The 11,908-nt window shown below is 54.4% G+C and overlaps 2 protein-coding genes across 4 annotated transcripts; both read left to right on the top strand.

Moving 5' to 3' along the window:
- Positions 1 to 2,766: 2,766 nt before the first annotated feature.
- On the top strand, positions 2,767 to 5,224 carry VKORC1 (vitamin K epoxide reductase complex subunit 1). Of its 3 annotated transcripts, none has more exons than XM_004386688.2 (3): positions 2,767 to 3,201; positions 3,968 to 4,077; positions 4,752 to 5,224. In XM_004386688.2, exons 1-3 carry the CDS (start codon positions 2,906 to 2,908, stop codon positions 4,958 to 4,960), a joined length of 615 nt encoding a protein of 204 aa, XP_004386745.2. In that variant the 5' UTR covers positions 2,767 to 2,905; the 3' UTR covers positions 4,961 to 5,224. The 3 variants fall into 3 exon arrangements, with proteins under 3 accessions (XP_004386745.2, XP_023596758.1, XP_004386746.2); XM_023740990.1 differs by having other exon boundaries at positions 3,968 to 4,132; positions 4,723 to 5,224; XM_004386689.2 differs by lacking the exon at positions 3,968 to 4,077 and having other exon boundaries at positions 4,752 to 4,857.
- A 1,406-nt stretch (positions 5,225 to 6,630) lies between these two features.
- PRSS53 (serine protease 53) lies at positions 6,631 to 11,430 on the top strand. Its single transcript, XM_004386775.1, has 11 exons — positions 6,631 to 6,688; positions 7,628 to 7,648; positions 7,750 to 7,912; positions 8,253 to 8,518; positions 8,668 to 8,822; positions 8,982 to 9,201; positions 9,973 to 10,123; positions 10,209 to 10,453; positions 10,541 to 10,683; positions 10,926 to 11,144; positions 11,404 to 11,430. Exons 1-11 carry the CDS (start codon positions 6,631 to 6,633, stop codon positions 11,428 to 11,430), a joined length of 1,668 nt encoding a protein of 555 aa, XP_004386832.1.
- The last annotated feature ends 478 nt before the right edge of the window (positions 11,431 to 11,908 follow it).

Below are 11,908 nucleotides of genomic sequence, written 5' to 3'. Positions count from 1 at the left end.
ATAATTTGTTATGATCCACACAGTCAAATGCCTTTGCATAGTCAATAAAACACAGGTAAACATCTTTCTGGTATTCTCTGCTTTCAGCCAGGATCCATGTGACATCACCAATGATATCCCTGGTTCCATGTCTTCTTCTGAATCCGGCCTGAATTTCTGGCAGTTTCTTGTCAATGTACTGCTGCACTAGCTTTTGAATGATCTTCAGCAAAATTTTACTTGCATGTGATACTAATGATGTTGTTTGATAATTTCCTCCTTCTGTAGGAACATCTTTCTTGGGAATAGGCATAAATATAGATCTCTTCCAGTCAGTTGGCCAGGCAGCTGTCTTCCAAATTTCTTGGCATAGACGAGTGAGCACTTACAGTACTGCATCCGTTTGTTGAAACATCTCAATTGATATTCCGTCAGTTCCTGGAGCCTTGTTTTTGCCAATGCCTTCAGTGCAGCTTGCACTGTTCCTTCAGTACCATCAGTTCCTGATCATATGCTACCTCCTGAAATAGCTGAACGTCGACCAGTTCATTTTGCTATAATGACTCTGTATTCCTTCCATCTTCTTTGGATGTTTCCTGTGTAGTTCAATATTTTCCCCGTAGAATCCTTCACTATTGCAACTCGAGGCTTGAATTTTTTCTTCAGTTCTTTCAGCTTGAGAAATGCCAAGTGTGTTCTTCCCTTTTGGTTTTCTATCTCCAGCTCTTTGTACATGTCATTATAATACTTTACTTTGTCTTCTCGAGGCACCCTTTGAAATCTTCTGTTCTTTTACTTCATTATTTCTTCCTTTTGCTTTAGCTACTTGATCTTGGGGTAGGGGCTTTGGGAGGCCAGTGAGAAGGCTACTGCAGGTATCTAGGTAAGAGGTGATGATGGCTTGGATCACATAGTGGAGAGAAGTGAACTCCTTCTGCATAGATTATGGGAGTGAGGGTAAGAGAAAGCCTTTCACATTCCTCAGCTCATGGCTTCCTTCCTCCATCTTCAAAGCCAGCAACATTGCATCTCTCTGTGCTGTTCTTCTATAGGTATATCTCCCTCTGACTCTTATGCTCCCTCTTTTACTTTTAAGGACCCTTGTGACTACATTGGGCCCACGCAGATAATCCAGGATAATCTCCCTATTTTAAAGTCAGCTGATTAGCAACCTTAAATCCACCTGCAACTTTAATCCCCTTTTGCCATGTAACCTAACATATTCACAGGTTCCCAGGATTAGGATGTGGGTATCTTTCAGGTGCCATTACTCTGTCTACCACATCTTCTCTGGAAGAAGAGAAGTAGACCTCAGGAGGAGCAGCCAGAGAGAAAGGAAGGCCAGCAGGAGAGTGAAATATCACAGAAGCCAGAGAAAGAGAGAGTTTTTCTAGGAGGGAGTGCTCAACAGTGAATAATACTGTAGCGAGGTCAGTCAAGAACTGAAAAATATCCATTGGATTTAGCGCCCTGGTGACACCAGGACATGTGTTGCCGGCAGAAGCTAGCTTATGATGTGCCAAGCAGAGCAAAGGAGAAGTGAGAAAGTGGAAACAGGGTGTAAACATCACAAACTTGACTATGAAGGGGAGGTCAGGGATAGTAGGGTGGGAGCTAGTGGCGGAACTCCGGGTGAAAGGAGATTTGTTGCCGTTTCTAAGATGGGAGAGAGAAGCAAGTAATAGATGGGGATGTCCGTGAAGGAGAGAGTTCAGCTAGTCCACAGAAGGTTTGGAGAGGGGACTGCTGGCTTGATCCAGGGCTCACGTTTTGCCAGGTGGGTGCCACAACAGGACAAAGGGACAAAGGGAGTTTAGGATGGCTGAGGTGATGAACTGGGAATTTAAGGAAAGGAGGGAGGAGCTCGTTGGCAGGAGGCGATGGTAGATGGATTGGGAGGAAGCAGTAAGCTCAAAGCTGGGGGTCCTAATAAAGCAGGAGGGAATGACTGACCAAGTTGGGAGGATAGGAGGCTATATAGTCCGAATGGTGTCGGAAGTATTAATTTCAGGGAAATGCTTACTTCCTGGCTTCCCTGATCCACTGGTGTCTAGGTCCTGGCTGTTCCAATGCTTAAAACAGGCCAGCACAGAAGAAGCGCTACCTATTGTTATGGCGACCCCATGTGTTTCAGAGTAGAACTGCGCGCCATAAACTGACCACTTGGCCTTTCTTCTGAGGTGCTTCTGGATGGATTGCAACTACTCGGTAGCCCAGCGTTTAATCGTTTGCGCCACTCTATGACTCCACATACTGTTGTTGTACTGCTACCCGTTAAAAAACCCGTTGCCGTCAAGTCGATTCTCATTCATAACAACTCGGCTCCAAAAACAAACCAAACCTATCGCCGACGAGCAGATTCTGACTCATAGCGACCCTATAGGGCAGAGTAGAACTGCTCTATAGGATTTCCAAGAATCGGCTGGTGGATTTGAACCGCTGACCTTTTGGCTAGCAGGCATAGCACGCTGTAGCTCTTAACCACTGCGCCACCAGGGCCCCAGCAACCCTGTTAGCCACATTTCGTATCATTTTAACAACCCTGGAGACAGGAGCCCTGGTGGCGCAATGGCTAGGAGCTCGGCTGCTAACCAAAAGGTCGGCAGTTCAAATCCACCAGCCGGTCATTGGAAACCCTATGAGGCAGTTCTACTCTGTCCTATACGGTCACTATGAGTCGGAATCGACTCACAGCAACGGGTTTGGGTTTTTTTGGGGGGGGGAGGGGCGGTTTGGAGACAGAGACTCCATTCCCCTTGATGCCTTGCAGCTGTTCCGACTACAACTCCCATCGTGCTTGACAGGTCGCCTTGTCTACGACTGCCCACATTTCTTAATCCGCTTTACCAGTCCCAGCATTCCGCTCTGTTTTCTTAACTCTCCATCACATCTCTCAAGTCCCAGAAACAACCAATTGGATCAGGGAATGCGGCACAAGGTCGGCCAATCGCCCAGTCAGAGAGGCGGGAGAGGGCGTGACCATATTCTGCTCCGCCCTTGCCCCGTGGCAGATTACCCTGGGCAGTCGCCTCGAGCTGCACGGGAAAGCATGGGGACTACCTGGGCGAGCCCTGGATGGGCGCGGCTTGCGCTCTGCCTCGCGGGTTTCGGACTGTCTCTCTACGCGCTTCACGTGAAGGCGGCGCATGCCCGGGATAAGGATTACCGCGCGCTCTGCGACGTGGGCACCGCCATCAGCTGTTCGCGTGTCTTCTCCTCCAGGTGCGCGCGAGAGTCGAAGGCGTGAGGAGCTGGGGACCCCGCTGCATGTGGGAGCGGTGCAAGGGAACGAGATGTGCATGGGGGCTAGGCTGCTCGAGGGGGCGCTGCCCGGCAAATGGGGTGTGCACGCAAGCCTGGACTATCCAGAGAGACAAGTGTCCGAGATAAGGAGTGCGGGGCAGGGGGGCAGGTGGTGTTGGTAACTGGAATTCTTGTGGATCTGGATGCCGAGGAATAACAGGGACCGGGCTGGAGAGGGAGGTAGAGTAGTGGACTTGGGATGGAGCCTCGGCCTGATGATGGCTGTGCCTGGGGACAGGGAGACTGGGTCAGGCTGTGCTTGAGGGCCCGGGTTTAACGCCAAGACAGAATACAGAGGGCGATGTGGGCGAGCCGTAAGCAGCCTGGAGATTTGGGGGATCCAGGATAAAGAGACTCCCACCCTGAATCCCAGTCTGGTAACTCTGTAAAACTGAGTCAACCGTTATTCCAACCTTGCCATCTTGAGAATTAAAGTCCAGGATGAAAAGAGGGGCCTATGGGGGAGCCGTGGCCAGGCCTGGCCTGGAGATAGGGGAGGATAGAGGCAGTGACATGGAATCCTGACGTGTCCAAAGGGACAGACCTCAGGAGGTCAGTGACCCTTGTACTCAAACAGGGGTGGGGGCTGGGGAGAGAGCCCAGGCAGTTTCCTTGGAAACCAGTCCTCCAGGACAGGGCCCAGGGCACTAGGTTGACATCTCTAACCTGATCCTCCCCTCTCCAGGTGGGGTCGGGGCTTTGGGCTGGTGGAGCACGTGCTGGGCCCTGACAGTGTCCTCAATCAGTCCAACAGCATATTTGGTTGCATCTTCTACACACTACAGCTGTTCCTAGGTGAGTGGCCATCCAGGCCCCGCCCCTTCCCTGCAGGCCCCGCCCTTCATGACAGGTCCCCTCCCTCCTGGTCAGTCTAGCCCCATCCCTTGCAGTCTTAGTGATCCAGACCAGTGTCTGCTGGGCACCTTAGGGTGGGGAGGGGGAGAGAACCAACAGGGGTCTTTCAGTTGGTTTAAAAAAAAAAACCTCATTGCTGTCAAGTCAGTTCTGACTCATAGTGACCCCATAGGACACAGTAGAAACCCTAGTGGCGTAGTGGTTAAGAATTTGGCGTCTAACCAAAAAAAGGTCAGCAGTTCAAATCCACCAGGCGCTCCTTGGAAACTCTATGGGGGCAGTTTTTTTTTTTTTTTTTTTCCAGTTGGTTTAGGTACTGTCATACTCAGAAGGACCCTTAAAGACTTCCTGGGACCCCAGTTTTGTGGGAAAGACTTAGAAATTCTTTGGGAGGAAATTCCTCTCATGTAGAGCTCAGCAAGAAATTCAGGATTTGGGTCCCTGGGATCATTGAACAGGGGAACCAAGGCCATGGAGGAGCCTGTCAGAGTCTCCTATTTTTAGAGGCCCTTCTCCAACAGCCCCTGCTGTCTGGGTGGCACTGGGAAGACATGGCAGCCTTCTAGAGGAGGCCAGTCCCTGAAGCCCATGCCTGACCCTTCTCTGCCTTGCAGGCTGCCTACGGGGACGCTGGACCTCCATCCTGCTGGTGCTGAGTTCCCTGTTGTCTCTCGCTGGTTCTGTCTACCTGGCCTGGATCCTGTTCTTCGTGCTGTATGATTTCTGCATCGTTTGTATCACCACCTATGCCATCAATGTGGGCTTGACAGTGCTCAGCTTCCGAGGGGCCCAGGGACCCAAGGGCAAGGCCAAGGGGCACTGAGTTCCCCCCTGAGGCCAGGCTGAACTCATCTGCTCTGCTTTGGCCCATGAACCTTGCCCAAAAAGGCCATATCTGGGTCCCTAGAAAGACCTGCAACCTGCTGCCACCATATCTCCCCACAGACAATGGACCAAATGTGCCACCCTCCTTCCTCCGCCTTAGTGCTCCTAGCCCTCTCCTCCAGGGCTGGTTTCCTAATTTCTCCCATTGCCTAAGGAGGGGAGGTTCTGAGCAATAAAATTTCTTAAATAAATTGGCCGAGTCTGAGCCACGTGAGTGCCATCTGTCTGCCGTGGTCCCCAGTGTTGGGCCTCCCCAAGTCTTGCCTGTTCTGGGGCTGGGAAGGGCATGAGTCAGAGAGATAGTGGAGGGCCTGCCTGGGAAGGGTGTTTTAGTCCCATCACTAGCGTGTGAAGTCAGCAAGGCCTGGGGCACAGTTGGCCCCCACCCCCAGGAAACAAGCTGATAGCTTGTCCCTACTGCCTATGGGAGTCAGGCCTCATCTTCTGGGAGGGCCAGACACACCTGTGAGGGCAAGCTGCCCTTCTGGTTCTGTGCATGCTTGCTGGAAAGTTCTTCCTATAGTCTAACCTCAAGCTCTCCAGCTGCCTTATCTACCAGCCCAGGCCAGCGTTGGTAGCTCTGGAGGGCCAGGTTGTGAGCATTTTTGTTTTGTTTTGAACATTGACTCATGTGCCATGCACTCTAAGAATTTGACATGTATTGACTCATTTAATCCTTACAGCAATTATATAAAGTACTGTTGTTATCCCCATCTGGCATGAGGAAACTGAGGTACAGAGAGGCTAGGTAACTTGCCTGAGACCACACAGCTAGTGCTGGAGAGGGGGGTTTCGGAAGCCCTTAGGATCTGAATCCACCTGAGCCATCTGGCTCCAGCATCTGTACTCTTAACTCTGCCCACAGCTGCCTCTATGTTGGGCCAGGGTTCCTGAACAGTCTGGGCAGGACTGAGTTAGGATACGTCAGCTGAAAAGATAACATCCTGAGTGTTCTTCCCTTCTGACTGAGATTCTTCCAGCACCTGTGAGCAAGGCAGGCACCACTGTAACTGTTTCCCAAGGAGGAGGCAAGCTCAGAGAGGTGTCGGGATTTGCAAGTCTCATAACCAACAAGTAGCAGAGAGCCCAGCCTCTGGCACCCAGTCCGGCACACACTACCTCTGCGGCAGAGATGGGGAGGAGCTGTGGGAAACTCTCTGGCACCTGAGCCTGGGAAAGAGGCAGGGAAGCTGAAATGAAAAGTGTGAACTGAGAGGGCCTGCCCACTGTCCCCTTCACAGTTGGTCCAGGACGACAGTTTCTCTGCTGGGAGCAAGGTTACTGCGTGCCAGCCTCTATTCTAAGCGTTTTTACATTCTACAACTGAGCTTTGCAGACAAGCCACAGACACAAGGTCACGCAGGTGGTAAGTGGCAGAACTGGAAGTTGAACCCAGGCAGTCTGGCTCCGTGACTGAGGCCCAGAGAGGGGTGGTGACCAGCCCAGGGTCATACAGCCCCAGGGCTAGAAGCTGCTGACACCCTTGCATCCCAGGAAGAGGGATGACACCTGAATCCTAGCCAACTGAGGGTGGAGCAGAGGTGGAGTTGGGGAGACCCAGCTGGCCTCTCAGAACAAAAGTGCTGGCGGCAAGTGTCCTGGAGCAGCATGAAGCAGAGCTGGGGACCAGGGCTGCTCATCCTGGAAGTGGTGGTCCTCACAGAGGGTGAGCCACCAGGAGTGATGGGGAGAGGTGGTATGGTGGGGGTCAGGGACTACCTGCCGCAGCAGCCCCTGTAGCTTGGTGTGTGTGAGGGGGCCTGCCTGTGGGCAGTCACCCGGTCCATCTGAAGGTCTGCCTGTGGCAATGTCATTGTGTCTGGCTCTGTGTTGGGGGAGCCAGCACCTGTGTCAAATGGGTGTGATTTTCTTGGGACCGGGTTACAGCCTGTATCTGTGGGGATGTAATTGTGTCTGTGCCTAGTCCTGCCTGTGTGTGTATCCTGGTGTAATCGTGCCTCTCTGCCTCTACTTCCGGAGGGGCCTCAGGCAAGTTCTGGGCCTCTGGCCTCAGTCTCCCCATCTTTACATCTGTCCCCTTTCTTGGATCTCCAGGCTCAGATGTTCAGGGGGTGTATCTGCATGCCTTTGATGAGGGAGAGGCAGGGCAGGGAGCTGTTTGGTAGGGCCTCTGGCGGTTTCTGAGAAGATGGGGGAGTCTGAGTCGTTAGAACAAGCGTGGGGTGAGTCTCATTCTCTTGGAGCCCTCCCCTACTTGGAAGCTACACAGGCCTGTAATCCTTCCTCTCAGGCCTCCACGGCTGAGAGGACAATTAGGCTAATGCTCTCGGAATACACAGGCTGCCTCCCCTGACTCAGCAGCAGGGGCAGGAATGGGGGGTTCCAAAGCCTGGGCCAAACCCCAGGCCCTGCTCCTCCGGTCTAGGAGTGCTGAGGACAGCAGAGGGAGAATTAACTACTGAGTCTACACTCTGAATAGATTCCAATAAATGCTGTTTCTCTACCTCATACAAATATTTTCATCCTGGGAGGGGCTGGTGAGATAACCACAGAGTCACAGGCAAGGACCTGTCCCCCCACCCCATCCTCTCCACCCAGGCAGGAAAGGCTCCCCCAAATCTCACCTGTGTCTCTCTCTTCCCAGGTCTTCAAGCAAGTCAGTGGGGTAAGCTCTGGGCATCAGTGTGGGGCCTGGGCTTCTTTGTTGGGCCTGGGATGAGGGCAGGACAGAGGCCTGCTGTCAGCCTGACCCACCGCTCTCCACAGCCTGTGGGCAGCGTGGCCCTGGCCCCCCTGAGCCTCAGGAGGGCAGCACAGTACCTGGCGAGTGGCCATGGCAGGCCAGTGTGAGGTGGCAAGGGCTCCACATCTGCAGCGGCTCCCTGGTGGCAGATGCCTGGGTCCTCACCGCTGCCCACTGCTTTGAAAAGTGAGTCCTGATTGGAGTCAGACAGGGTTTCTGGCTTTGGAGGGTGGGTGACTCCCCCAAGCCCCATCAGACTAGTATCTGCTCCTAGAATAATAAAAGTACCATCTATTGAGAATCTGCCACATGCCAGGTAGGTATTATCCAGTTAATTGAACAACCTTTCATGGTAGAAGATGTACAGATGAGAAAGCTGAGGTTGAGAGAAGGGAAGGACCTTGTTTGAAGCCACGGGCTGATGTATTTTGCCCTTCTTACACTTGCCTTATGCTGTCTTCCGTGGTGTCACTTCCCCCCCCCCGACTTCTCTTGCACTCATTGGCCCTTGTCCCTCCCCTTCCAGGGCAGCAGCGACAGAACTGGACTCCTGGTCAGTTGTCCTGGGTTCTCTGCAGCAGGAAGGGCTGAGTCCAGGTGCTGAGGAAGTGGGCGTGGCTACGCTGCAGTTGCCCAGGGCCTACAACCACTACAGCCAGGGCTTCGACCTGGCCCTGCTACGGCTCGCCCGCCCCACAGCCCGCACACCCCTCTGCCTACCTCAACCTACCCATCGCTTCCCCTTTGGGACCTCTTGCTGGGCCACTGGCTGGGATCAAGGCACCGATGATAGTAAGTGCTATCCCAAAACCAGAGCCCAGAGAGGCACTCTGCTTGCCTAAGGTCACACAACTCAGCTCCCAACTATCCGGCTCCCAGTCTCCGCCTCCACCACCATCCCAGGAGCCCAGATTGCACCCTCAGCCAGTCTCTTTTGTCAGCTCCCAGGACCCTACGGAATTTGCGCCTGCGTCTCATCAGCCGCCCCACGTGTAACTGTCTCTACAACCGGCTGCACCAGCGGCCGCTGGCCAACCCAGCCCGGCCCGGCATGCTGTGTGCGGATGCCCGGCCCGGGGAGCAGGGGCCCTGTCAGGTCTGAGGGGAGCAGAGGAGAAGGGAGCAAAAGGGGAGGGAGCTTAGTCTCGGGCTGGGGGCTTGACCTGGAGGGGTGGGTGGAAGGACTGCAGTCAGAGGATGTGTGCCCAGGGCTGGGGCTCAGGCATCTGTTCTCAGCTCTGCTGCCCGGCTCCAGGGGGACTCCGGGGGCCCTGTGCTGTGCCACGAGCCCAGTGGACACTGGGTCCAGGCTGGAATCATCAGTTTCGCATCAAGTTGTGCCCAGGAGGACACTCCGGTGCTGCTGACTGACATGGCTGCCCACAGCTCCTGGTTGCAGGCTCGAGCCTGGGGGGCAGCCTTCCTGGCCCAGAGCAGACAGACCCCAGAGATCAGTGATGAGGACAGCTGCATAGGTATGAGCAGGGGGCAATGGGAGCGGGATGAGTGGGGCCGCCCAGGCCTGCATGACTTCTGTGCAGGGGGTGGAAGCCCTAGTGGAACAAATCTGAGCTTGGAATAGAGAATTGATGCAGGGTCTTCACACACATCAAGGGGCCTCTTAAGGCCCCTTCCAGCCCCTCGGCTGGGAACAGCTCCCTTAGGGATAAGGGGCATAGATGCTTTGCGAGTTTATGGGTCTGGAGTTTAGATAAGAAGACAGATCTCTGAGTCTGGTGAAGGTTTTGGGGGGAAGTTGCAAGCTTCCAGGCAGGGAGTTACGAAGATTGAATAAGGCAGGGCTCCCACGCAGAACTCTGGGTAAGTGACTAACATGCAAATCTCACGCAAAATAATTCCTGGTGAGGAAGCTCTTCTTGATGGTAAGAAAAGCACCTGCGAGCCAGGAATTCTGGGACCAATCCAGGCCTGGAGGGGCACAGACCGGTGGGAGTGATGAGCAAGGCCACTCCCATGAGTTTGGGGCAGGAGGACTGTCCAGACCATAAAGGTTAAAAACTCTGGCGCTGGGTTTTGAATCCCAAGTCCGCTACTTGTCTGTGGTTACAAAGTTAGAAAGCCACTTAACCTCTCTGAGTTTCGGTTTCCTCATCTGCAAAATGAGGTTAATAAAATTCAAATCATGAGGATATTGTGGAGATTTGATAGCACATGGGAAGTGCTTAGTGCACTGCCTGGCATACAGTGAGAACAAGAAGTCAGATGATGTAGTCCCTCTGTTTCAGCCTGTGGGTCTCTGAAGAGAGAAGGCCCACAGGAGGGAGCCCCCTCCCCATGGCCCTGGGATGCCAGACTGCAGTACCAGGGGAAGCTGGCCTGTGGCGGAGCTCTGGTGTCAGAGGAGGTGGTGCTGACTGCTGCCCACTGCTTCATCGGGTGAGCCCCAAGCCCCTCCCATTTGTGCCCCCTGCCCCTGCTGGCAGCTCCGCCACCCAGTGCTGTCAACACTGCCTCTGCACAGGCGCCAGAGCCCAGAGGAATGGAGTGTAGGGCTGGGGGCTGGACCAGAAGAGCGTGGCCTGAAGCAGATCATCCTGCATGGGGCCTATACCCACCCAGAGGGGGGCCACGATGTGGCCCTCTTGCTACTGGCCCAACCTGTGACACTAGGCCCCAGCCTTCGGCCTCTCTGCCTGCCCTACGCAGACCACTACCTGCCTGACGGGAAACGTGGCTGGGCCCTGGGGCTAGCCCGCCAAGGAACGGGTACGTAGGACCAAGGCCACCAGCAGCAGCTGCCCACCCAGCTTAAAGGCCACTGGAACAGCTGTTATCTTTTCCCTTGCCCTACAGGCATCAGCCTCCAGACAGTGCCTGTGACCCTCCTGGGGCCCAGGGCTTGTAGCCGGCTGCATGCAGCCCCTGGGAGCGATGGCATCCCCATTCTGCCAGGGATGGTGTGCAGCAGTGCTGTGGGTGAGCTGCCCCACTGTGAGGTGAGCCCCAGCCCCCAAACCTTACCCTTCGGGCTCCTGGCATCACGCACCCTGCAGCTCATGAAGAGCCCAACTCCCAGGCTTGACCTCCAGCCCTGCCTCTCACCTGACACTAGGTCTCCTGCCAACTGGCCCCCGAACAGCCAGGGTCTCAGCCCCTATCCCCTTCTGCCTCCCCCTACCCCCCACAGCTGTCGAGGGGGGAAAGAGGAAGTTACCCAGTGTCACCTCATCCCTGACAGGGCCTGTCTGGGGCACCGCTGGTACATGAAGTGAGGGGCACATGGTTCCTGGCTGGACTGCACAGCTTTGGAGATGCTTGCCAAGGTCCTGCAAGGCCTGCAGTCTTCACGGCACTCCCAGCCTATGAGGACTGGGTCAGCAGTTTGAACTGGCACGTCTACTTCACTAAGGAGCCAGAGCCGGAGCCTGAGGCCGAGACTGGCAGCTGCCCGGCCAATGTAAGTATGTGGGCCTGGGGCCTTCTCTCAAACTAGGGACACAGCTGTTCTGACTCACTTCTAGCTGCCCTGGGTGGGACAGACCTATTTGGATTCAAAGTCTGGTTTAGTCATTATGTGACTTAGACCAGGCCTCGCAACCTCCTTGGACCGTAGTTTTCTCATCTGTCGGGGGGCCAGTAACACCCTTCTCCTCTCCGAAGGAGGGAGGAAAGTTGTGAGGATGAAGCCAACCCCACCCCCTTCCTCTCCCTGACAGGCCAACCCACTGGCTGTTGACTGGTGACTTTGGGCTGACTGCAGGATGCCACCAACACAATGAGGCAATTCCTGCTTCACTGCCCCTGCCCTCCCCATGCCTCCCACCCATGTGCAATTCCAGGCTCTGAGGAAGACCCAGCACCCCAGGGGGCTCTGAGAAGGAACCTGCCCAGGACCGGCAACCGCCCCTACTCCCCACCCGGCTCATGCCCCTGCTGACCATCAGGCCCTGCAGGACAGGGAGATAATGCCTATGGGTGCTCCCTGCACCCACCACCAGCAGGCGCCCAGCACCAGCATTCCCTATTCTTCACCCCCTCAGATATAATCACAAAGGCCAAGTGTTTTGAAAATTTCGTTTTTGTGGGGGAGCAATTTTCCTTTTTTTAAACTTAAATAAATTGTTACAAAATAGACTTTAGAAAATAAGTTACAAATTATAGCAAAAGTCTCCCCTTCCACAGGCAACATTCCTGCCCATGGCTCTCTGACTGCCTCTCCCT

Source organism: Trichechus manatus, unplaced genomic scaffold, assembly GCF_000243295.1.
Source record: "Trichechus manatus latirostris isolate Lorelei unplaced genomic scaffold, TriManLat1.0 scaffold00170, whole genome shotgun sequence".
Lineage (NCBI taxonomy): Eukaryota > Metazoa > Chordata > Mammalia > Sirenia > Trichechidae > Trichechus > Trichechus manatus.
This window is presented reverse-complemented; position numbering and strand designations above follow the sequence as displayed.